Source organism: Bufo gargarizans, chromosome 2, assembly GCF_014858855.1.
Source record: "Bufo gargarizans isolate SCDJY-AF-19 chromosome 2, ASM1485885v1, whole genome shotgun sequence".
NCBI classification, from domain to species: Eukaryota; Metazoa; Chordata; class Amphibia; order Anura; family Bufonidae; genus Bufo; species Bufo gargarizans.
In genome coordinates, this window is record NC_058081.1 from 322,048,301 (window position 1) to 322,071,230 (window position 22,930).

At 44.4% G+C, this 22,930-nt stretch overlaps 1 protein-coding gene across 1 annotated transcript in view; it reads left to right on the forward strand.

The window, feature by feature from the left end:
- PLXNC1 (plexin C1) overlaps positions 1 to 22,930 on the forward strand; it is a 131,945-nt gene that overhangs the window by 4,935 nt on the left and 104,080 nt on the right. Inside the window, 5 exon segments of the mRNA XM_044280514.1 lie at positions 10,500 to 10,634; positions 12,095 to 12,235; positions 14,055 to 14,155; positions 16,411 to 16,522; positions 19,553 to 19,718. Coding sequence (XP_044136449.1) covers positions 10,500 to 10,634; positions 12,095 to 12,235; positions 14,055 to 14,155; positions 16,411 to 16,522; positions 19,553 to 19,718 — 655 coding nt within the window.

The window sequence follows — 22,930 nt, forward strand, 5'->3', positions numbered from 1 at the left end:
ATGTAATGTAGGGACACTGGGGGCAACTATGTGTAATGTAGAGACACTAGGGGCAACTATGTGTAATGTAGGGACACTGGGGGCAACTATGTGTAATGTAGGGACATGGGGCAACTATATGTAATGTAGGGACACTGGGGGCAACTATATGTAATGTAGGGACACTGGGGGCAACTATATGTAATGTAGGGACACTGGGGGCAACTACAGGTCCTTCAAAAAAAAATAGCATATTGTGATAAAGTTTATTATTTTCTGTAATGTACTGATAAACATTAGACTTTCATATATTTTAGATTCATTACACACAACTGAAGTAGTTCAAGCCTTTTATTGTTTTAATATTGATGATTTTGGCATACAGCTCATGAAAACCCCAAATTCCTATCTAAAAAAATTAGCATATCATGAAAAGGTTCTCTAAATGAGCTATGAACCTAATCATCTGAATCAACTAATTAACTCTAAACACCTGCAAAAGATTCCTGAGGCTTTTAAAAACTCCCAGCCTGGTTCATTACTCAAAACCACAATCATGGGTAAGACTGCCGACCTGACTGCTGTGCAGAAGGCCATCATTGACACCCTCAAGCAAGAGGGTAAGACACAGAAAGAAATTTCTGAACGAATAGGCTGTTCCCAGAGTGCTGTATCAAGGCACCTCAGTGGGAAGTCTGTGGGAAGGAAAAAGTGTGGCAGAAAACGCTGCACAACGAGAAGAGGTGACCGGACCCTGAGGAAGATTGTGGAGAAGGACCGATTCCAGACCTTGGGGGACCTGCGGAAGCAGTGGACTGAGTCTGGAGTAGAAACATCCAGAGCCACCGTGTACATGCGTGTGCAGGAAATGGGCTACAGGTGCCGCATTCCACAGGTCAAGCCACTTTTGAACCAAAAACAGCGGCAGAAGCGCCTGACCTGGACTACAGAGAAGCAGCACTGGACTGTTGCTCAGTGGTCCAAAGTACTTTTTTCGGATGAAAGGAAATTTTGCATGTCATTTGGAAATCAAGGTGCCAGAGTCTGGAGGAAGACTGGGGAGAGGGAAATGCCAAAATGCCTGAAGTCCAGTGTCAGTACCCACAGTCAGTGATGGTCTGGGGTGCCATGTCAGCTGCTGGTGTTGGTCCACTGTGTTTTATCAAGGGCAGGGTCAATGCAGCTAGCTATCAGGAGATTTTGGAGCACTTCATGCTTCCATCTGCTGAAAAGCTTTATGGAGATGAAGATTTCATTTTTCAGCACAACCTGGCACCTGCTCACAGTGCCAAAACCACTGGTAAATGGTTTACTGACCATGGGATTACTGTGCTCAATTGGCCTGCCAACTCTCCTGACCTGAACCCCATAGAGAATCTGTGGGATATTGGGAAGAGAAAGTTGAGAGACGCAAGACCCAACACTCTGGATGAGCTTAAGGCCGCTATCGAAGCATCCTGGGCCTCCATAACACCTCAGCAGTGCCACAGGCTGATTGCCTCCATGCCACGCCGCATTGAAGCAGTAATTTCTGCAAAAGGATTCCCGACCAAGTATTGAGTGCATAACTGAACATAATTATTTGAAGGTTGACTTTTTTTGTATTAAAAACACCTTTCTTTTATTGGTTGGATGAAATATGCTAATTTTTTTAGATAGGAATTTTGGGTTTTCATGAGCTGTATGCCAAAATCATCAATATTAAAACAATAAAAGGCTTGAACTACTTCAGTTGTGTGTAATGAATCTAAAATATATGAAAGTCTAATGTTTATCAGCACATTGCAGAAAATAATGAACTTTATCACAATATGCAATTTTTTTTAGAAGGACCTGTATATGTAATGTAGGGACACTGGGGGCAACTTTATGAATTGTATGGACTCGGGGCAACTTTATGAATTGTATGGACTCAGGGGGCAACTTTATGAATTGTATGGACTCAGGGGGCAACTTTATGAATTGTATGGACTCAGGGGGCAACTTTATGAATTGTATGGACTCAGGGGGCAACTTTATGAATTGTATGGACTTAGGGGGCAACTTTATGAATTGTATGGACCCAGGGGGCAACTTTATGAATTGTATGGACTCAGGGGGCAACTATATGGATATGTAGCAGAGTTAGGTGTGCGGTGGTACATCCCTAGTGATTGCTGTGGAGGGGATAAGCAAGAAATGTCTATATATAAAGTAGTGGTGAGAGAGTACAAGTGGAGGAGTGGAATACACTGATATGCAGCAGAGTTAGGTATGCATGTTATTACTCAAATGTAGTACAGCTCTAATGGTAACAAATCTGCATCTGTGCTGTTCAGTGGTTGTTTTATGGGAGTCAAAAAAACAAATCATATGGATACTAGCAGAGATGCATTTGGGCTGTAGTGAATTACAGTTTCTGCTGCACATATACGGTTTGGAATAGATATGAAAAGTGTTATGTGTAGTTAGTATTCAAGACATCCAAATGGTAGTCACTCTAAAAGACCACTGAGTGATCGGAATCCACAGCAGGACAGATGAGCTTCACAGACACTGCCTGGTGCCAGTCAGACTGATGACTCATAATATAAACATGAAGGAGCACGCTGGACTGAGCTCTCAGTGTGATGTCATAAGGAGGCGTGGCCAGCCTTCACTCTAGCTTTCTAAGCCCGCCCAGCTTTAGAAGCCTCAAACCAGGAAGTGATTTCTGCTGTAACTGCAACTCTGTCTGATTTAGCAAGATGATAACACCCCTTTAATGTGGTAGGTGCTGTGGTGCTGGAGGAGATGAGATGCCCCATGAGAAAGTCACACCCCCTCGACAGCCAGCTTTAATAGAATCTGAAAATCTAGCAGAGCAATTTAAGTAATAAATGTGGAGATCCCCTGGCCACATACAAAAAAAAATCACAGAAATAAAATGAAGACATTAATGCACAAAATAGATATTATAACATCAGAATTAGGGCTTAGTCCATATATAATGCTTGCATCTATTTTGTTAGTGCATTATCTCTTTTTCTGTGATTTTTTTTTCATGTAGTACATGACAATCTCTTTCTAACAAAGCTAGAACCACCCCTGTACCTCACATGGATCCAGAGATTTCCTAATTCATTGATTCAGTTGCTCTGCTACATTTATTGAAAGCTGGCGAGGCACAGGCCCTTACCTGTGCCTGTGCCGCGAGCCGGTCTGAAAACAAATGCGGTCACCGGAAGCAGGCAGTTCCGATAACAGCCCGATGAAGGCCCCCGGTGGCTGTTCTCAGAACTGCCTGCTCCTGCTGACCGCATTTGTGAAAAATTATGGCAGCCCGCATGTGTTCGCAGGCGAACTGGCCATCACTACTGACAAGTAGAGTAGTTAGAGTAGGCTTCCCTATATATTTGGAGGAAAAATGTTAAAGGCTGTTATTGTCTCACTGACAGGATGTCCTAGAGAACATCAGAAAAGCGTACATACGCGATATTAGATTTTTTTTATACTGTATCTTTGTACTTTTTCTATTGTGGTTTTAATATTAAAATAAAAGAGAGATTTTTTGGAGTAAGATAGAAACGTGTGAGAATTGTCAGCTGTTAATTAATCTCAGTGACTGCTGTCAAAGGTTTAGTATGTTAATTGGGAGACAATCCCATAACAGTACTGCACACAGCCTGTCATAGAGCAGAGGGGGCTGCACAGATTGATATATAGATTTATGGGAAAAGATTCAGCAAAACTTGATATTTATCAGCTCAGTAGCCATGTGGGTGGTCCTATCAGTGACTCACAGATCTGTGTATACATAAGGCTACTTTCACACTAGGGTTTTTAATTCCGCTATTGAGATCCGTCATAGGATCTCAATAGCGGAAGAAAATGCTTCAGTTTTGTCCCCATTCATTGTCAATGGGGACAAAGCTGAACTGAATGAAACGGAATGCTACAAAATGCATTCTGTTCCATTTGGCTGACTTTCAATGATGTTCATGACGGATCCATCATGGCTATATGACATAATACAACCAGATGCCTTCATGACGGTTGCATGCGGTTGTATTATTGTAACGGAAGCGTTTTTGCAGATCCATGACGGATCCACAAAAAACGCTAGTGTAAAAGTAGCCTTAGGCCTCTTGCACACACTGCCCGTGCCAGTGCCAGTGCGGTCCGCAATTTGCTGTCCGCAATGCACTGGCACCGACCATGGGCCAGCTGCATGCAGATCGCGACCCCATTCACTTCGTAGTGCTTCCGTTACGTTCCACACCGCATCTTCAGATTTGCGGACCTATTGAAGTGAATTCGTGCTATACATATCACTGTGTTCCTTTGGAAATTTCCTTTCTTGATTTGAATCTGACAGCTTCACCAGACACAGGGAGGATTATTACATCCACTTATAGAAAAATGATGGCAGGTAACACTGTACTCCATGGTAACTCATGTCATCCTGCACATACAATTAAAAGTATACCTGTAGGTGAACTAGTCAGAGCAAAGCGGAATTGCACATGTGAACAAGACTACCAAAAATAATCCACTGACATAGTTCAGAGACTAATGAGACGCAGTTATCCTGACTGGAGTGTGAACAGAGCCTTAAAACTGGTTAGTCAGAGAGACAGAACTGAATTACTCAGAGATGTGGACACACCAAAAGGGAAACCACAGGATAGAAACAGAGCGGTGTTTTCAACCCCATATAGTCCACAATACAACAAAGTTTGTCAAATTATGAAAAAACATCTGTCAGTTCTTCAAATGGACCCAGGTTTTGCTGAAGTAGTCAGTATGGGAATTCAGTGTGTAGCGAGACAAGCAAAGACATTGGGTAATACTTTATTCCCCAGTTTATTTTAAGATAACAGCACTGGCAAAAATAAAACGTGGTTACAACATAAAGGTACATATAAATGTGGCCACAATGTCTGCACCTGCTGCTCTGTTATTTACGTATCAAAAGACTTTACTTCTTGCACAGAGAACCAAACATATATGAACAAACAATATATTAACTGTAAGGGCTCTTTCACACCTGCGTTATTGTCTTCCGGCATAGAGTTCCGTCGTCGGGGCTCTATGCCGGAAGAATCCTGATCAGGATTATCCTAATGCATTCTGAATGGAGTGAAATCCGTTCAGGATGCATCAGGATGTCTTCAGTTCCGGAACGGAACGGTTTTTGGCCGGAGAAAATACTGCAGCATGCTGCGCTTTTTGCTCCGGCCAAAAATCCTGAACACTTGCCGCAAGGCCGGATCCGGAATTAATGCCCATTGAAAGGCATTGATCCGGATCCGGCCTTAAGCTAAACGTCATTTCGGCGCATTGTCGGATACGACGTTTAGCTTTTTCTCAATGGTTACCATGACTGCCGGGACGCTAAAGTCCTGGCAGCCATGGTAAAGTGTAGCGGGGAACGGGGGAGCAGTATACTTACCGTCCGCGCTGCTCCCGCAGCGCTCCAGAGTGACGTCAGGGCACCCCAGGCGCATGGATCACGTGATCGCATGGCACGTCATCCATGCACATGGGGCGCTCTGACGTCATTCTGGAGCGCCCCGGGAGCCGCGCGGACTGTAAGTATGCCGCTTCCCTGCTCCCCGCTCCTACTATGGCAACCAGGACTTTAATAGCGTCCTGGCTGCCATAGTAACACTGAAAGCATTTTGAAGACGGATCCGTCTTCAAATGCTTTCAGTTCACTCGCGTTTTTCCGGATCCGGCGTGTACCTCCGGCAAGTGGATTCCCGCGACCAATCGGCCGCCCTGAGGATATCCTGCAACCGAGCTCCAGAAGTCAACATGGAAGTGGCCGAAGCGCTACGCGTGGAATGAGCCGTAAAGGCGGAAGTGTCCACTCCGGCCAGAGAAAGAATCCATTTGACCCAACGGGCCAAAGTGGTAGTAGACACAGGGGCGAACAGAGAGCGATACGAGAGGAAAAGATTTGGACAGGCGAGAGAGCAGTGCGCTTGGGTCCTAAATTCATACTCGCGAAGGCATGCGACTGGACACAAGTCTGGCCTCGCCGGAAAAGCCGGGTAAGAGACCGAACGAGAGGATGTCTTTGTGTGCCTAGAAACTAAAAAGGACACCCCATCTGGCGTGAATGACCTAGCAGCAAAGTCCAAAGCCTGGACGTCGGAAACCCGTCTGCAAGACGCCAAACACAGGAGAGAAACCAGCTTGGCCGAAAGTTGGCGCAGGGAGAGATCCGTGTTGGAAGGCCAGGAAGAAAAAAGCGATAGAACCTAAGAAACGTCCCAGGTAGAAGTATATCTAGGTTTAGGGGGTCGAGACAGGCGTGCACCCTTGAGAAGGCGGCACACAAGCGTGTGTTGCCCAGCCGGGCGGCCATTGACTCCTTGGTGAGCTGATGAAATTGCAGACCTGTACATGTTGATGGTCCGGTAGGCACGGCCCTCCTCAAACAACGCCGTCAAGAAACGAAGGACGGCTGGAACAGGTGCTGATACAGGATGCAGGTCCCGTCCCACGCACCAACTAGCCCAAGCCTTCGATATGAGCGTCGAGTGCCGGGGGCCCAAGCGCTGGCCAGCAGGCGTCTAGTCGAGACCGGAAGTCCTTGGAATACCCCGGGAACCCCGAGATCCTCCAGGCCAGGAGAGGCAGGGAGAGACTGGCCGGGGGGACCTAAGATCAGGTCCGGAAGGGCCGGCAACAACCTGGGAATATCCACCGTCAACTCCAGTTGAGTTGAGGGAACCATGCTTGAGACCTCCAGAACGGGGCCTTCAGAACCAACTCGGACAACTGCCGCTTGACCTGAAGGAGCACCCTGGGAATGAGGGCAAATGGAGGGAAAGCGTAGAGAAGCGCGCTGGACCAATCCTGGAGAAACGCGTCCGCCGCCGGATCCGGCCTCCAGCTGTAGAACCGCGGAAGTTGGGTATTGAGCCGGGAGGCAAAAAGGTCCACAGACGGAGGGCCCCACAGAGAGCAGATATCCCCGAAGACTTATACCTTGAGCTTCCAATCGCTGCTGCCTGCCCAATGGCGAGAGCTCCAATCCGCCTCGATGTTCTTGGAAAAACAATAGTTTCAAAAGTCCTTCGCCAACCGCGCTAGTAAGGCGGAGCGAGTGCTGCCCAAGTGGTTGACATACCTCACCGCAGACACGTTGTCCATACGCAGGCGAATGCAAGCATTCACCGTGTCGCTCGTAAAACTCCGGATTGCAAAGGATCCAGCCAGCAACTCGAGGGCATTGATATGGAGGTTGGACTCCTCTTGAGACCACAAGCCCCCCGTGGACACCCCGTCGCAGTGGGCTCCCCATCCGAGTAGGCTGGCATCGAAGTCCACAGTGAACTCCGGGCAAGAGCCGAAGATGGCCCTGCCGTTCCAGGCCGATAGGTTGTGGATCCACCAAGACAGTTCGTCTCGTGTCTCGGCATCCAAAGAGATGACATCTGCATAAGAGGCCCCCCCGCGAAGATGGGTGATCTTCAAACGCTGTAGGGCCCGATAGTGGAGGGGCGCCGGGAAGACAGCCTGGATGGATGCTGATAGGAGGCTGATTATGTGGGCCAGATGGCGCAGAGAAAGGGCGTAAAGTGCGTCGCAATGCTTTGCGAATTGCGCGCACCTTCTCCAAGGCGAGGCTGAGGGACTCGGCCTCCGAATCTACCAGGAAACCCAGGAATTCTATGCGCCTGGATGGTGACAGGCAGGACTTCTCCCACAGCAGCCTCCCCTTTATTAGTGACCTCCACAGTACCCCATCTCGTTAACAGTGATTTCCACAATAGGCCGCCCCCTTAACAGTGACCTCTTCAGAGCTCTGTTCCCTTAACATGTGACCTCCACAACACCCTTTCCTCTTAACAGTGACCTCTACAGCACCCTGGCCCTTAAGACTGACCTCCATAGTGGACCTACACAGTGCCCGCCTCTTTAACAGTGACCTCCACAGCATCCTGCCCCCTTAATAGTGACCTCCACAGCGGCCGCCCCTTCATTAGTGACCTTCACAGTACCCAATCTCCTTAACAGTGATTTCCACAACACCCCGTCCCCTTAACAGTGGCCTCTACAGCAATCTTCCCCTTAACACTGACCTCCATAGCGGACCGTCCCCTTAACTGTGACCTCCACAGCAGCCTGCACCTAGGGTGGCCTGAGGTCCGGTTTTAGGCTGGACATTCTGTCTTTCAGACTCCCTGTCCTCCGTCCAGCGCAGGGCCTGGACGGACACAGGGGTGTTCTTTTGAACAGCTCACTCTCAGACAGCAGCACTGTGCTGTCTGAGCATGAGCTGCAGGGAGAAAGTTGCCCTCCCTCGATCCTCTGCATCTGACAGAAGTTGAATTTCACCTTCATTTTATTAATCCTCATTGGCTGTGGAGTGGGATGGGCGTGGCTTAGGGCAGGGTTTTTAACTCCGTCTTTTGAGGGTGGCCTGAATGGCCACCCTACCTGCCCCCTGAACTGTGACCTCGACACCACTCTGCTCCCTTAACAGTGTCATCCACAGCGCCCTGTCTCTTTAAAGCTGACCTGCAGCACTGAAAAAAAAATGGCTGGGTTGTTATAGAAACCTGGTGTAAAACTGTGTGTATGTGGAGACTAAGGGTCTGCGAGCTTCTATTGGCTGATCAGGGACATGTGACCGTGTGTATGGCAGTTGGGATATGAAGAGAAAGACCTGCAGGCTTCTATTGGCTAATGTAGGTCATGTGGAATATCTCAGGAACGGTACATGCTGTGACCCCAGGCCCCCCCCCCCCCCCAAGATTTATTTCCAGGTAGCAAGGAGTATACCAAGTTTTATTGAAATCGATGGTTGCGTTTTTGAGTGATCGCAGAACATACATACATATATATATATATATATATATATATATATATAAAGAAGGACATATATATATATATATACAGAAATCCAAAAACTGTATATAGATGGATCAACAATAATGAGATCTCATAGATGCCATATTTCAAAATATCCCACCTTGTTAATGTTATCACTGTATAAAATTTGCCTGGAATTATTTTTTTCTATATTAATGCTAGACTCATATGTTCATAGAGATAAAGGGGGTACATATCAAAAATGTAAATACATCCCTTTTTTTGCCACCCCACCACCTTTATATACAGTAAGTTTGCCACATGCCACAACCTAACTTGCCAAGGATGTAGGGTCTTTAGAGAGAGGATCTCTGCACAAGTTGTTACCACCCGTTAAAATAAGGGATGTTGTCAGCTTGGGCTGGGTCCCATGTCTCTAATAACCTTAACCCCTTAGTGACCACCCATACGTGTTTTTACAGCGGTCACTAAGGGGCCTTAGGCTGGGCTGCCGCTTTTTTCACATGAGAGCCATGGCCGATCCGTGCTGTTTAACACTTTACATGTCGCGGGCAAAGGCGCCCGCCGCATGTAAAGTGCTCACAGAGGGAGCGGACTCCCTCTGTCTCCCATCGGCACCCCGCAAATGCGATCAAAGGGTACCGATGTGTGGACTATTAAGTAACTTCCAGCAGGGAAAGTGCATTGCATTTTAAAAGCAATCAAAATACCATTTGTTATAGTACCATTGTGGGACTATTAAGTGGTAAAAAAAATACATTTATTAAATAAAAAAATTCCATTAAAAAATACCCTTTTTTCCATTGAAAATACACTTTTCAATAAAAAAAATTGCAAAAATAAATAATCCCCATATGTTTGGTATTTCCGCGTCCATAACAACCCGTACTACATTAATATCACGCAAATAATCCTCTACGGCTAATGCCGTAAAAAAACGGACAGAATTGCTCATTTATTCTTAGTTGTCACCAAAAAACTTAATACAAGTTGTCCTGTAAAAATCAAGCGCTCACACAACTCCATAGAAAGAAAAAAAAAAAAGTTATGGTTCTTGGGAAGCAGCAATGCAAAAACATTTTTATTGCAAAAAGTTGTAAAACGTAAAAAAAAAATATGTATTTGGTCTGACTGTAATCATACTGAACCAGAGAATAAAGATATTATGTTATTTATACCTTAAAATGAGTGCTGTAAAATTTATAACGAAAAAATGCAGTGGCAGAATTGCAGTTTTTTCCATCTCTCTCCCAGAAAGCGTTAATAACAGTTAATCAGTAATGTGTACCCCAAAATGGCACCATTAAAAACTACAACTTTTCCCGCAAAAAAACAGCCCTCATACAGCTATATAGATAAAAAAAAAAAAAAAAAGTTATAGCTCTTACAACGTGACGATGAAAAAAGTTCGAAAAAACGCTTGGTCAGTAAGGCCAAAAACAGGCTGGTCACTAAGAGGTTAATGGTCTGCCCCTGTGGTACAGTATGTACGACTTTGTTTATACTGTAAACTGCATGGCCAAACATGGTGTGAACCCCACCTAACAAGTGTGAAGATACAAAGGGAATTCATCTTTGCACCCATTAGATTCAGACTCATGAGTGTACGGTAATTGGAACTTGTTTTTTCTAGTGACTTTTAATTATTTGGTTTTACATTATTTGGCTTGATCACAATTCTGACTAAATATATCCTTTACTTCTTGAAGAGAAATTTTAGTGATATCATGCCAATCCATCGAGCTCCAATACTCACCCATGGAGACCTAACTGCTGTGCACGTAAAAGAAGTGGAAAAGAGACTAGTATTCTTCCTTGGGACTGGAAATGGAAAATTACTAAAGGTGGGAAACTGGCATAAATGTTTTATTGTGTAAGTGTGAAGAAGATACTGTATCACTGAAGTTGTGTGTACTGTCTACATGATAGAAAGAGGACAACTATGCACAATGACAATTTATATAAATGCAATTAAATAAAATTATGTTCCTAGGACCTGGAATGATGTAAGACTGTATTTTCTATTCTTAAAGGGGTTGGCCACTTTCTGGCTTTTGTTGACCAATATGTAAGATGATTATATGGCATTTACTAAGATAGCCTTTGTTGAAATTCTGTTCCATTCCCTACATTTCATAAGGTCTGCTCCCTTGTTTACAAAGCCTTTTGTGCTGTCCATACAGAGGTTCTGTCCATAAATTGGCCACTAATGGAGGGTCATGTGACCAGGCAAATTACCTCCGTGTGATGCCTTCTCCATTCATACACACTGCACCTGCACTAACTCCCAACTGAACAAGTGCAGATAGCAGGTGCAGTGCATTGAAATGGAGAAGGCATCACATGGAGGTAATCTGCTTGGTCAGATGTCCCTCCTTTAGCAGACATTTTATGGACAGGACCTCACTGTGGATAGCACAAAAGACTTTGTAAACAAGGGGGCATACCTTATGGAATATAGAAAATGGTGCAGAATTTTAACAAAGATTATATTAGTAAGTGCCATATAATAGTCTTACAAACCCATTGGTCAACAATAACCAGAAAGTGGCCAACCCCTTTAATTAAAATGACTTCTTGGATCTTATCTGAATGTTTGGCATGAGCAATAATATTGTTTTTCTTTGCACAAGTTTTATGAATTTCCCTCAAAACAGCATTTTAATTGATTTTAAGCATAGGATATTACTACTGGCACAAGACTTGAGTTGTAAGGAGGAGTAGCCATGTCCACAGAGAAGATTATGACATTTCTAGGTCCTCCTTCATCTTCAGTGTTTCCAGATCAGGATATTAATGTAGCAGAGCAAGCAGGAGTCGATACTTGCAAGTCACTTACAAGTGTTTGTGTAGTTGATCTCAAATGTTATCCTTGCATTTTGCTATGTGGCCTTCTCTAGTCTATGCTTATAGCCAGGGTTGTAACTATGATTCATACGGCCTCATAGCTGCATAAGATGGGGCCCTCACCACCATGTGTAAAAAAAAATAAAACAGCAGCATTGGTAGCAATAATTATAGGTATGGTATGTATAATAATAGTGTGATATATCAGAAAACCCACATGTAGCAAAAAGCCACCATACTGTTATTTCCCCAAAAAGTACAAACATGTTCTTGCACCTAATTACCGCCAGATGACACCCCTTCTCTTCCTGGGCAATAGTTATATCCATGCTTCTAGCCATCCCAGTTGTGTGGAAATTGAAAGATTGCTTGAATCTGTAAATCAATATATGGATCAAACACTATGGTGTCATGTGTTTCTTTACGGTAATTTATATTTTAATTTCCTACATTTTAGACTCAGGTTACTTTAAACTCAAATTACACTGCAAACTGCCCAGAAGTATTGTACACATTTACAAATGAAGCTCCGGTATTCCATACCATTCCCATGGACCCTGTTGACATCAACTATCTATATGTTGCCACTGTTAAAGAAGTAAGTAGTATCCTTTTTTTAGCAGCTGGGGTACCATTTTTTTCTGTGGTGGTTGGCCATACTGGTGTGTGTTTATATGTGGATTTCTTGATACTGCAAGATACGGTAATTGTTATCGTCAGATATTACAATGGTGGAGCACCAAAGTATGGGTGGTTCAAATACCAGACCATCAAGTCGTTGCATTAATACACAGAGATGTGCTGATCAAAGTTACTCATGCTTCAAAAGTATCTTCAATATATTTGTAGCTTTATTCTTCTTGATAAAAGACATATAGTTCATGCGCGGCGTTTCTGGGGACACCCCCCTTATTTATTAGTAAGAGAGCGTGACCCCCGAAACGTCGCGCATGAGCTAGTGTGGTACAGCTCAGCGTCCTCTGAACAAAAAGTGCCTGTGAGCCATATATGTATTTTATCAAGAAGAATAAAGCTACAAATATATTGAAGATACTTCTGAAGCGTGAGTAACTTTTTCCTCATACGCCTGATCAGAATACCAATGAATGGTGGCTGAATTGTATGTGAGAAACTGCAAGTATAGAGTCAAAGTGAGACTCATTTGTCAGCCTATTATTTGCACACAGGGGAGTGCTCTGGTTTAATATAACTGAACTTATGATGAAAACATTTAGCATTTCGGAAGATCTATGATCACAGTTGTGACATCAAAAGCATTTACACATTAAGATCGTCATCAAAATCTGCTGAATCATGCACATTATTGAAGCGTGTAAGGCTGGTTTCACACGGGCATTGCGGAAATAGATGCGGGTACGTTGCGGGAACATGCACGATTTTTCCGCGTGAGTGCAAAACATTGTAATGCATTTTGCACGCTCGTGAGAAAAATCAGCATGTTTGGTACCCAAACCTGAACTTCTTCACAGAAGTTCGGGTTTGGGTTAGGTGTTGTGTAGATTGTATTATTTTCCCTTATAACATGGTTATAAGGGAAAATAATAGCATTCTTAGTACAGAATGCATAGTACAATAGGGCTGGAGGGGTTAAAAAAATTTAATAAAAAATATAACTCACCTTAATCCACTTGTTCGCGCAGCCAACATCTCTTCTGTCTTCTTTCTTCAGGACCTGGGTAAAGGACCTGTGGTGACATCACTGTGCTCATCACATGGTCCATCACCATGGTGATGGATCATGTGATGGACCATGTGATGGGCGCAGTGACGTCACCACAGGTCCTTTTCAAGGCAGAAGAGAAGCCGGGCTGCGTGAACAAGTGAATTAAGGGGAGTTAAATTTTTTTTATTTTTTTTTTAACTCCTCCAGCCCTATTGTACTATGCATTCTGTTTTAAGAATGCTATTAATAATAAAGATCGGGTCCCCATCCCCATCGTCTCCTAGCAACCGTGCGTGAAAGTCGCACCGCATCCGCACTTGCTTGCGGATGCTTGCGATTTTCACGCAGCCCCATTCACTTCTATAGGGCCTGCGTTGCGTGAAAAACACACAAAATAGAGCTTGCTGTGAATTTCACGCAACGCACAAGTGATGCGTGAAAATCACAGCTCATGTGCACAGCCCCATAGAAATTAATGGGTCCGGATTCAGTGCGGGTGCAATGCGTTCACCTCACGCATTGCACCCGCGTGGAAATATCACCCGTGTGAAAGAGGCCTAAGGAGATTTTTGTGGAATACTTTTACTTTGACTACAGTAATTCCGGATCATATGGAGCTAGACAGTACAGTATAATTTTCATGCGTGACTGGAATTTGCCATTAATAATAAAAATACAATTCTTTAAAAAATGACCTGCCCATTATTTAAAAAAAATGTACTTCTTTATCTAGATAAAACGTCTGAAGATTGCAAATTGTGAACAACGTGAATCATGTAATGATTGCTTATCAGCAAATGATCCACATTGTGGATGGTGTCCTTCAGAGAACAGGTTTGTTCATTATCCTTCTTTAATGCTTTAAAGACTGTCATCTAATCGGAAGGAAACATTTCTTACTAGAGTTTAGTAAGAGAAGGACTTTAAAGGTGCAGCTCACATCACATTTTCTGCCTCCATCTGACACCAGGAAAAGCTCCTGACATTTACAGTGGGATATGTCATCCGTAGCCTCCAATTGATAAAATAAACCTATTCCATAAGGTATAATTTTTTTTTCGAGTGATGCCTTTGCATAGAAATTGTACTCTACACTCATTTGGCCTCCATCAGGTGAATGGAGCCCAAAAGATACAGTTAGTGTACGTTACAGGACCTTTTTCCAGCATCTACACCAAGTATAGGCCTATAAGTTACCGTGAATAGTCACTAATATTTTAGGATCTATACAAGAAAGATAAATGTCTGTAATCAAAATAATATTGTATCTTGAGTACGAGATTCCGTTTTTGACTCAACTTATTGGAGATATAAAGAGGTTTCAAAGGCAGGCAGCTAGATTAATAAATGGGATCAGAAGTCTCTCATAATGAGTGGGTATAAAAATCTGATTTTCTTCAGGTTGAAAAAAGAAGCCTTTTAGGTGATCTTATTGTCATGTAGAAATATATATGCGGTCAATACAAAGAACTGGAATTTATTCATTCCAAGGAATTTACAAAGAACCAGGGCACATTCTTTGTGTGGGGAGGAAAGACAATATAGACATCAATGCAGGAAAGGATTCTTTACAGTTAGAGTATTTAAACTATGGAATGCTCTACCATTTGGGGCAGATACTATATCTGCTTTAAAAAATGGCTACATGCTTATCTAATAGCAAAAATAAGAAAAAATAGCAAAAAATAGGAATTGATAGGCATTTCTCAATTATTGATTATTAATACATGTTAATACATAATACATGAAACATGCTCTATAATAGCTCTGTAAACATATTTTTACATGATGCATACACAGTAGCGACATTAAATTATGCAGCTACCTATGACTGTTCACAGCAAATAAGAGGTGCCTTTATTCAGAAAGATATCAGAGTCACACATGCAGTAACACATGACATGGTTATGATTATGCTTAGTTTATTCACAATGCACATGTGTGTCATTACAAGGATTCACTGTGCCTCTTTGTAATATTCCAGCATGCCTCCCAAGTGTCCCTCTTTTGGAGGGACAGTCCCTCTTTTAAACCCAAGTCCCTCTTTGACCCTTAAATGTCCCTCTTTTTGACCTGGGGAATTAATACATACGGTCGTGTGCATGAGGCCTAAAGGTTAGAACCTTTTTGATCTGCTTTGTTATCACATGAATTATTTCTTTTTATTTATTTTAGTAAAAAGTAACAAAGTTATAACATATAATGATCAATCGTACACAAGTAGGAAGTTGAATATCTAAGTTTAGACGTGCTCAGTTAAAAAAAAACCTTTAATTTTATAGATGGGTAATAGGCTGAAACAGCCCTAGTGTGAATCACTTACACAGACTAATACCATGTCAGATGCTTCCAGAGAAAAACAAAAAATAATGAAGTTTTTTCCATCAAGGGCCAAAATGCAAAAGGAGGTATATAAGCAATGCTGGTGGGGGTATATGGGTCATTGAGGTAAACAGGGGTCAAGAATTTGTCCCCAGTTCTGACCCTATGGCTTGCTCAGCCCAGGGACACCTCCTGATGGGAGGGGGGTGACCTGTCCCTGTACCTAGACCTATTGCACCCCTAAATTGCCCTATATCCAATATCATAAGCTAGACTAATGAGATAGTCTCTGAGGATGCTTATGGACGGACACTTAGAAATATAATGATGTATAGAAACACATAAACCCCTACGCATTTCTACCGCAACTGCAGCTCATCAGGGGGTAATAATAAAGTTGTGCAACATAGATGGTAGTCCCGAAAGAAAAAAGATACTTAGCTCCCATATATGATTAGGTCCAGAATGTAGTAGTTTCCGCATCAGAGTGAGATATACTGATGGGAACTTGGACAGAGCGTACGCCGACTGATGAGGGAGCTAACACTCTGAGACTTCAGTTTATTGCAGCCTTACATTATTTAAAATGGCAAATAAAAGTCCTTTTACACAGACCAATAATTGGTCCGATTATCAGGGATGATCTATGTAAAAGTGCCAGCAAACACCCAATGAACGACTAAACAACTGTACAACTGCCTGTAACATCCTTCCATGTAATAGGACCCAAGCTCTGATTTCAGTTTCTCTTATTTCCGTTAAAATAGGTGTACCATGAAGACTGAATGTGGAGCATCCACAGCACTGGGGAAATGGATAGGAATTTCAGATGGATTTGGAAAATGCCTGAAAATTAAAGCTTTTCCCAAAGATGGAAAGGTGTAATACTTAATAGTACATTTTTTACATTCGTATTGTAATTGTTATTCTTTCTGTAAAGTCTATACCATATGAGCCACTCGCGGGCTTGTGGATTCAACGACCCTAAAGGTTTTGTATGTTTTTATACTTCCCTTTTATTTATGTTTAATTATTGATTTGTTTATTATTTTTAATACTTTTTTTTCAAAACTCTTTTAACAACAAAATGAAACAAAGAACCTTGATTCTCAAATTGGGGTGAATAAGGATTCTTTCACACTAGCAGAAGGATGGATCTGACAGGCTGTTCACCCTGTCGGATCCGTCCTGCCGCTATTTGGCCGTGCCGTCGGACTAAAAGTACTGCATGTCCGACTTTTTAGTCCGGTGGCCTCTCACCGCACACTGCCATGCTGCGCCGGAGCTCCACCCCCGTCCCTATTTTAGTCAATGGGGACGGAGCTGCAGTCCGGCGGCACGGCGAAATAGCGGCAGGACGGATCCAACAGGGTGAACAGCCTGTCAGATCCGTCCTGCCGCTAGTGTGAAAGTACCCTTAGCTGTGTAATTTAACTGTTATTGGGGTGTCCACCTGCCTGACACACTAACTATTTCAGTACCAGAAAGAACAGGCTATGAATGTTAGTGCAATGCACAGTGATGGACACCGAGATACACTCTCACTGCAGGCAAGGATATAGCTTATTTAACAAACTTCATGACAAATTAATTCGGAACAAAGCAATTTTTTTGAAAAATTTGGAGAAGTGTCCGTATCAAATTTTTTAAAACTTCGCTAATCTCTAGTCATCAATATCAGATTGGCAGGGGTCCGACACCCATTATCCCCGATCCCCAATGAGCCGTTACAGGATAACGTTTGTTTCCTTGTACCACAAAGCCTATAGAACAGGATAAGAACAGGAGCCGAACAGGATTAATCTGTGTGCCCTTGAATTATACTGCCTATAGGATTTACAAAAAAAACTTAAAAATTACTTTATTGAATTTGCTGCGGAGTGGCAGGCGCAAAACTGTGTGCGCTGGTATCTGAAGGGTTAATTCGCCATTTTTATCAGCGATGGCACATCATCTTCTTGTATAGTCAGAGCTGGAAAGTAAAGGAACGCCCCAATCTAGAGCGCGAAAATCCAGCCTTTCCCAGAGAGAACAGCCGCACAATACAGAAAGAGGAAGTGGAGACTCTTCTCCCCCCCCAAAGCCCTTCCTCCTTCACCATTTGGTATTGCTCATCAAGGAAGCAAGATGGCGTGTCCGCTGAAGCCAAACTGGAGCAATATGTGCTACGGCAATGCACTGCCGGAGTCACTCGGCACTGAGCCACAGGTATGAGTTTCACAAATAGTCAGGAAATCCAAGCCAGGGTCCGAGGCTTTCCCCATGATGGCTGGCTCGGCAGAGGCAGTCGGAGTTACCACTCTGCCGCCCAGGAAGAGAGGCACTTTTGAAGACCTCAACCCAATTGTGCCTAAGGAGGTGACGGCCCACGCCGCCAAAATGTGGGACCATAAGCGAGCCATTCAGGACTGGGCCATCCGCATATGGGAACGACCGCAGCCTCGAGATCCTCTCCTGGAGCGAAGAACTGGGTCAGTAGTCTGGTTCTCAGTCCAGTGAGACAGTGGTTTCCTCTTAGATGAGAAAACTGGATGGGAGCTCTTTGTGGGACGGTGCTCCGTAAAACGCCATTACCTGCTGCAGGCAAGGCACAGTCTTTACTAAGGAGACGTTGTGGAGTACACCCCTATGGAGTCCCTTCAGGGGCCCTTTGCCATAGCTGTGATCCTTATGACGAAATCCCTGGTAGCCTTGACGGCATCGGAGACGTGGCAGGAGGACCCAACTGCTGTCGGGAGGGTGAGCTGGCTGCAGGAGTCGGTAGATGGTGTGCTGCGCTTCCACAAAAAGCCTCTGCCAGAGCCGGAGCCGCTCATTCCCAGATTACCTCTTCTGCCCACGTACCATTTAGGATACGTGTCCAGAACCACTGTCAGTGTTTTATTCACACAAGTACTTTTTTCCTTTTGCCCTCGGGGGAGGCGCCCGTTGCACAGGGCCTAGTTGCAGCTCAGCCTGAATGAGGCTGAGCTGCAATACCACACACAGCTGTTATACTATGTACGGCACAGTCATTAGATTGCTGCCAGGAGCTGTCTGCGCTCATCAGAGCTCCAGTGAGAGTGGGGGCTCCTCAGAACAGCTGATTGGCGGAAGTGCCTGGACTCAGACCTTCACCGATGTGATAATGATGACCTATTTTGAAGATAGGCCATCATTATCCTTTCCTGTATGAGGCCTCGTCCACATTCAGATTGACATCCGTGAAGATATCTGTGAAGAATCCATGTTTGGTCTGTGTGTCTGTTTTTACCCTCTGTGTGTCATCCGTAATTCAGACACTGCACAGCTAAAAATTAGTCACCCGTGCCATCCGTGTTGATTTTCATGACCCCTTGATAGGCTAGGTGTCATGCCTCCCGTTCCATGCATAGGGGACTGCAAATTGCGGTCCCCAATGCACGGGCATCATCCTTGTGGCTGCCGCAGACAGATGCCGACTCATTCAACTTGAATGGGTCTGTGATCCATCTACACCACAAAAAAATAGAACATGTCCTATTTTTTGCAATTTGGAGGCATGGACAGAAAACCACGGAAGCATTCATCGTAGTGCTTTCATAGGGTTCTGTGCCTCCATTTCTCACCCGCACCATCCGGATTGCAGACCTATTCAAATGAATGGGTCCACATCCGTAATGCAGTGCACAAACGGCCGGTGCCCGTATATTGAATGAGCCCTAAAGCTAGGTGCACTTATATTAGTAAATGCACGCCAGCAGCCTTCCTGGTCATAGAAGTGGATATGCACATGTTTGTATAGATGAAGGGTGGGTACTGAGTAAAACTCAGGATGTAGAATGTTTCACAATATTTTCAGACTTCTACATGTATTTTGCAATTCCACATCGCTCCCACGTGAACTTCACATGTTTCTAACAATATTATTTGCTGATTTGATTATTTTAGATTGCAGTAAGCATTGAGAAAAACCCTTCACTGTTTGATCGCAATGCGCCCTGGAATTGTGAAATTATAAATAAAGACACAAGAGAAACCCTTTGCTCAGGCAAAAGTGAGGCTCCATCTTTGAACTGTTCCTGCCAGTTATCTGCACAGAAAACATATGAAACAGGTACTGTGCATCAGTTCTGCTATGCGCCTACTAAGTGTAATACCCTATTTACTAAGGCTACTTTGACAGTTTTCTGCGGATCCGTCATGGATCTGCAAAAACGCTTCCGTTACCATAATACAACCGCATGCATCCATCATGAACGGATCCAGTTGTATTATGTTTTCTATAGCCATGACGGATCCGTCATGAACACCATTGAAAGTCAATGGGGGACAGATCCGTTTTCTATTGGTCAGAGAAAACTGATCTGTCCCCATGGACTTATATTGTGTGTCAGGACAGATGCGTCTTGCTCCGCACCACATTGCGGACAGAAAAACGCTGCTTGCAGCGTTATTCTGTCCGTGATGGGAGGGCAACAAAATGGAACGGAATGCATTTTGGTGCATTCCGTTTCGTTCAGGTCAACTTTGTCCCTATTGACAATGAATGGGGACAAAACGGAAGTGTTTTCTTCCGCTATTGAGATTCTATGACGGATCTCAATAGCGGAATTGAAAACGCTAATGTTAAAGTAGCCTACGATAAAACTTTATTTGGATGTACTGAATCTTGTCACTTTTGTGTAAATGGACAGCACAACAGAACGGAAAAATGCAAATATCTATATGAGGCTAATTTCAGATGAGCATGTCCACTGCTGAAAACATGCTCTGTGTGGGAGTGTAATTTCCCATTATGGACTCTGCTCTTTCCACAGGACTGCACGGCATTTTACTGATTTATAAAGCTGTGTGTCTCTGCATGACCTTGCATCTACTGAATTGTACTGAAATAATGCTGTCAGGTTATGCAGAGATACACCGCATTATAAATCAGTATAATGCCGTGCAGTACTGTGAAAGGAGCAATGTCCATAACAGGAAATCACACTCCCATATTGAGTGCTGTGGACACGCTCTTCTGAAATTAGCCTAAGGCCTCATGCACACGACAGTATTTTTTCACGGTCCGCAAAAACGGGGTCCGTAGGTCCGTGATCCGTGACCGTTTTTTCGTCCGTGGGTCTTCCTTGATTTTTGGAGGATCACGGACATGAAAAAAAAGTCGTTTTGGTGTCCGCCTGGCCGTGTGGAGCCAAATGGATCCGTCCTGAATTACAATGCACCTGAAGGGGTTAATTGTACTATCATATCCCCCTGTAAGAGATCAGGGCTGCCAGGCAGCAGGGGGCAGACCCCCCCCTCCCCAGTTTGAATATCATTGGTGGCCAGTGCGGCCCCCCCCTTCCCTCTATTGTAATAATAGGTGGTGGCACAGTGTGCGGCCCCCCGCACCCCCCTCCCTCCCTCTATTGTAATAATTCGTTGGTGGCACAGTGTGCGCCCCCCATCGGCCCCCTCCCCCTTCCTCCCTCTATTGTAATAATTCGTTGGTGGCACAGTGTGCGCCCCCCCCCGCCCCCCCCTTCCTCCCTCTATTGAAATAATTCGTTGGTGGCACAGTGTGCGCCCCCCATCGGGCCCCCCCTCCCTCTATAGCATTAACAACATTGGTGGCCAGTGTGCGGCCTCCCATCTCCCCCTCCCAATCATTGGTGGCAGCGGAGTTCCGATCGGAGTCCCAGTTTAATCGCTGGGGCTCCGATCGGTAACCATGGCAACCAGGACGCTACTGCAACCCTGGTTGTCATGGTTACTTAGCAATAGTACAATAGTAAAAGATTCATACTTACCTGGGAGCTGCGATGTCTGTGTCCGGCCGGGAGCTCCTCCTACTGGTAAGTGACAGTTCATTTAGAAATGCGCCGCACAGACCTGTCACTTACCAGTAGGTGGAGCTCCCGGCCGGACACGAACATCGCAGCAGCCAGCAGGTAAGTATGAATCTTCTACTATTGTACTATTGCTAAGTAACCATGGCAACCAGGACTGCAGTAGCGTCCTGGTTGCCATGGTTACCGATCAGAGCCCCAGCGATTAAACTGGGACTCCGATCGGAACTCCGCTGCCACCAATGATTGGGGAGGGGGGGGGGGGATGGGAGGCCGCACACTGAGGACCAATGTTGTTAATGCTATAGAGGGAGGGGGGCCGATGGGGGGCGCACACTGTGCCACCAACGAATTATTACAATAGAGGGAGGGAGGGGGGGCCGATGGGGGGCACACACTGTGCCACCAATGAATTATTACAATAGAGGGAGGAAGGGGGGGGCCGAGGTGGGCGCACACTGTGCCACCAACGAATTATTACAATAGAGGGAGGAATGGGGGGACGGGGGGGCGCACACTGTGCCACCAACGAATTATTACAATAGAGGGAGGAAGGGGGGGCCGCACTGGCCACCAATGATATTCAAACTGGGGAGGGGGGGGTCTGCCCCCTGCTGCCTGGCAGCCCTGATCTCTTACAGGGGGATATGATAGTAAACTTGAACGGAAAGGAAGAAAGATCCAGCACCTTGTTTTTCTTGCTTGATGTTTATTCCACAAACCAAATGTACAGCGGTGATAGAAACCTCCAAAAATAAGCCCCAGTACGGTCTACATGTTTCGAACCAGATGGTTCTTAATCATGACCTCCACAGTAAATTTCCAACACAGTGTGTATATAGAAAGGTGAACACAGAAATCCCTCCCCCATTAAACTAGCAGGGCGGTGCTAGTTATCTCAGGTGTTGTAATTAAAAGTGCTAACAGAAATTTAAGTGCACAAAAACACATTCAGAATTAAAAATTGAAATCCAAAATGAGCCATTATGAACAAACATTCTATAATATTATTGCATCCAGCAGGTAGGGAGGAGAGAAATAAGAGTGCAGTCACGAGATATAAAAAATGAACAAATATATGAAAAAATCTGAAAAAGCTCTGTCTGAACACTCCTCTGCATCTAAAGAAGCTCTGTCTGAACACTCCTCTGCATCTGGAAACGCCCTGTCTGAACACTCTTCTGTATCTGCTGGGTGCAATCCATTTTAGTTCAATTAGGCTATACAATAATATCCTTCAAAGTTGCAACATGGTGTAGTTGTTAATGCTATCAGTAAATATACATAAGTTCCTTTCTCTGGTTTAGTCCTGCAGGGAAAAGACCAGAGAAAGGAACTTATGTATATTTACTGATAGAATTAACAACTACACCATGTTGCAACTTTGAAGGATATTATTGTATAGCCTAATTGAACTAAAATGGATTGCACCCAGCAGATACAGAGGAGTGTTCAGACAGGGCGTTTCCAGATGCAGAGGAGTGTTCAGCCAGAG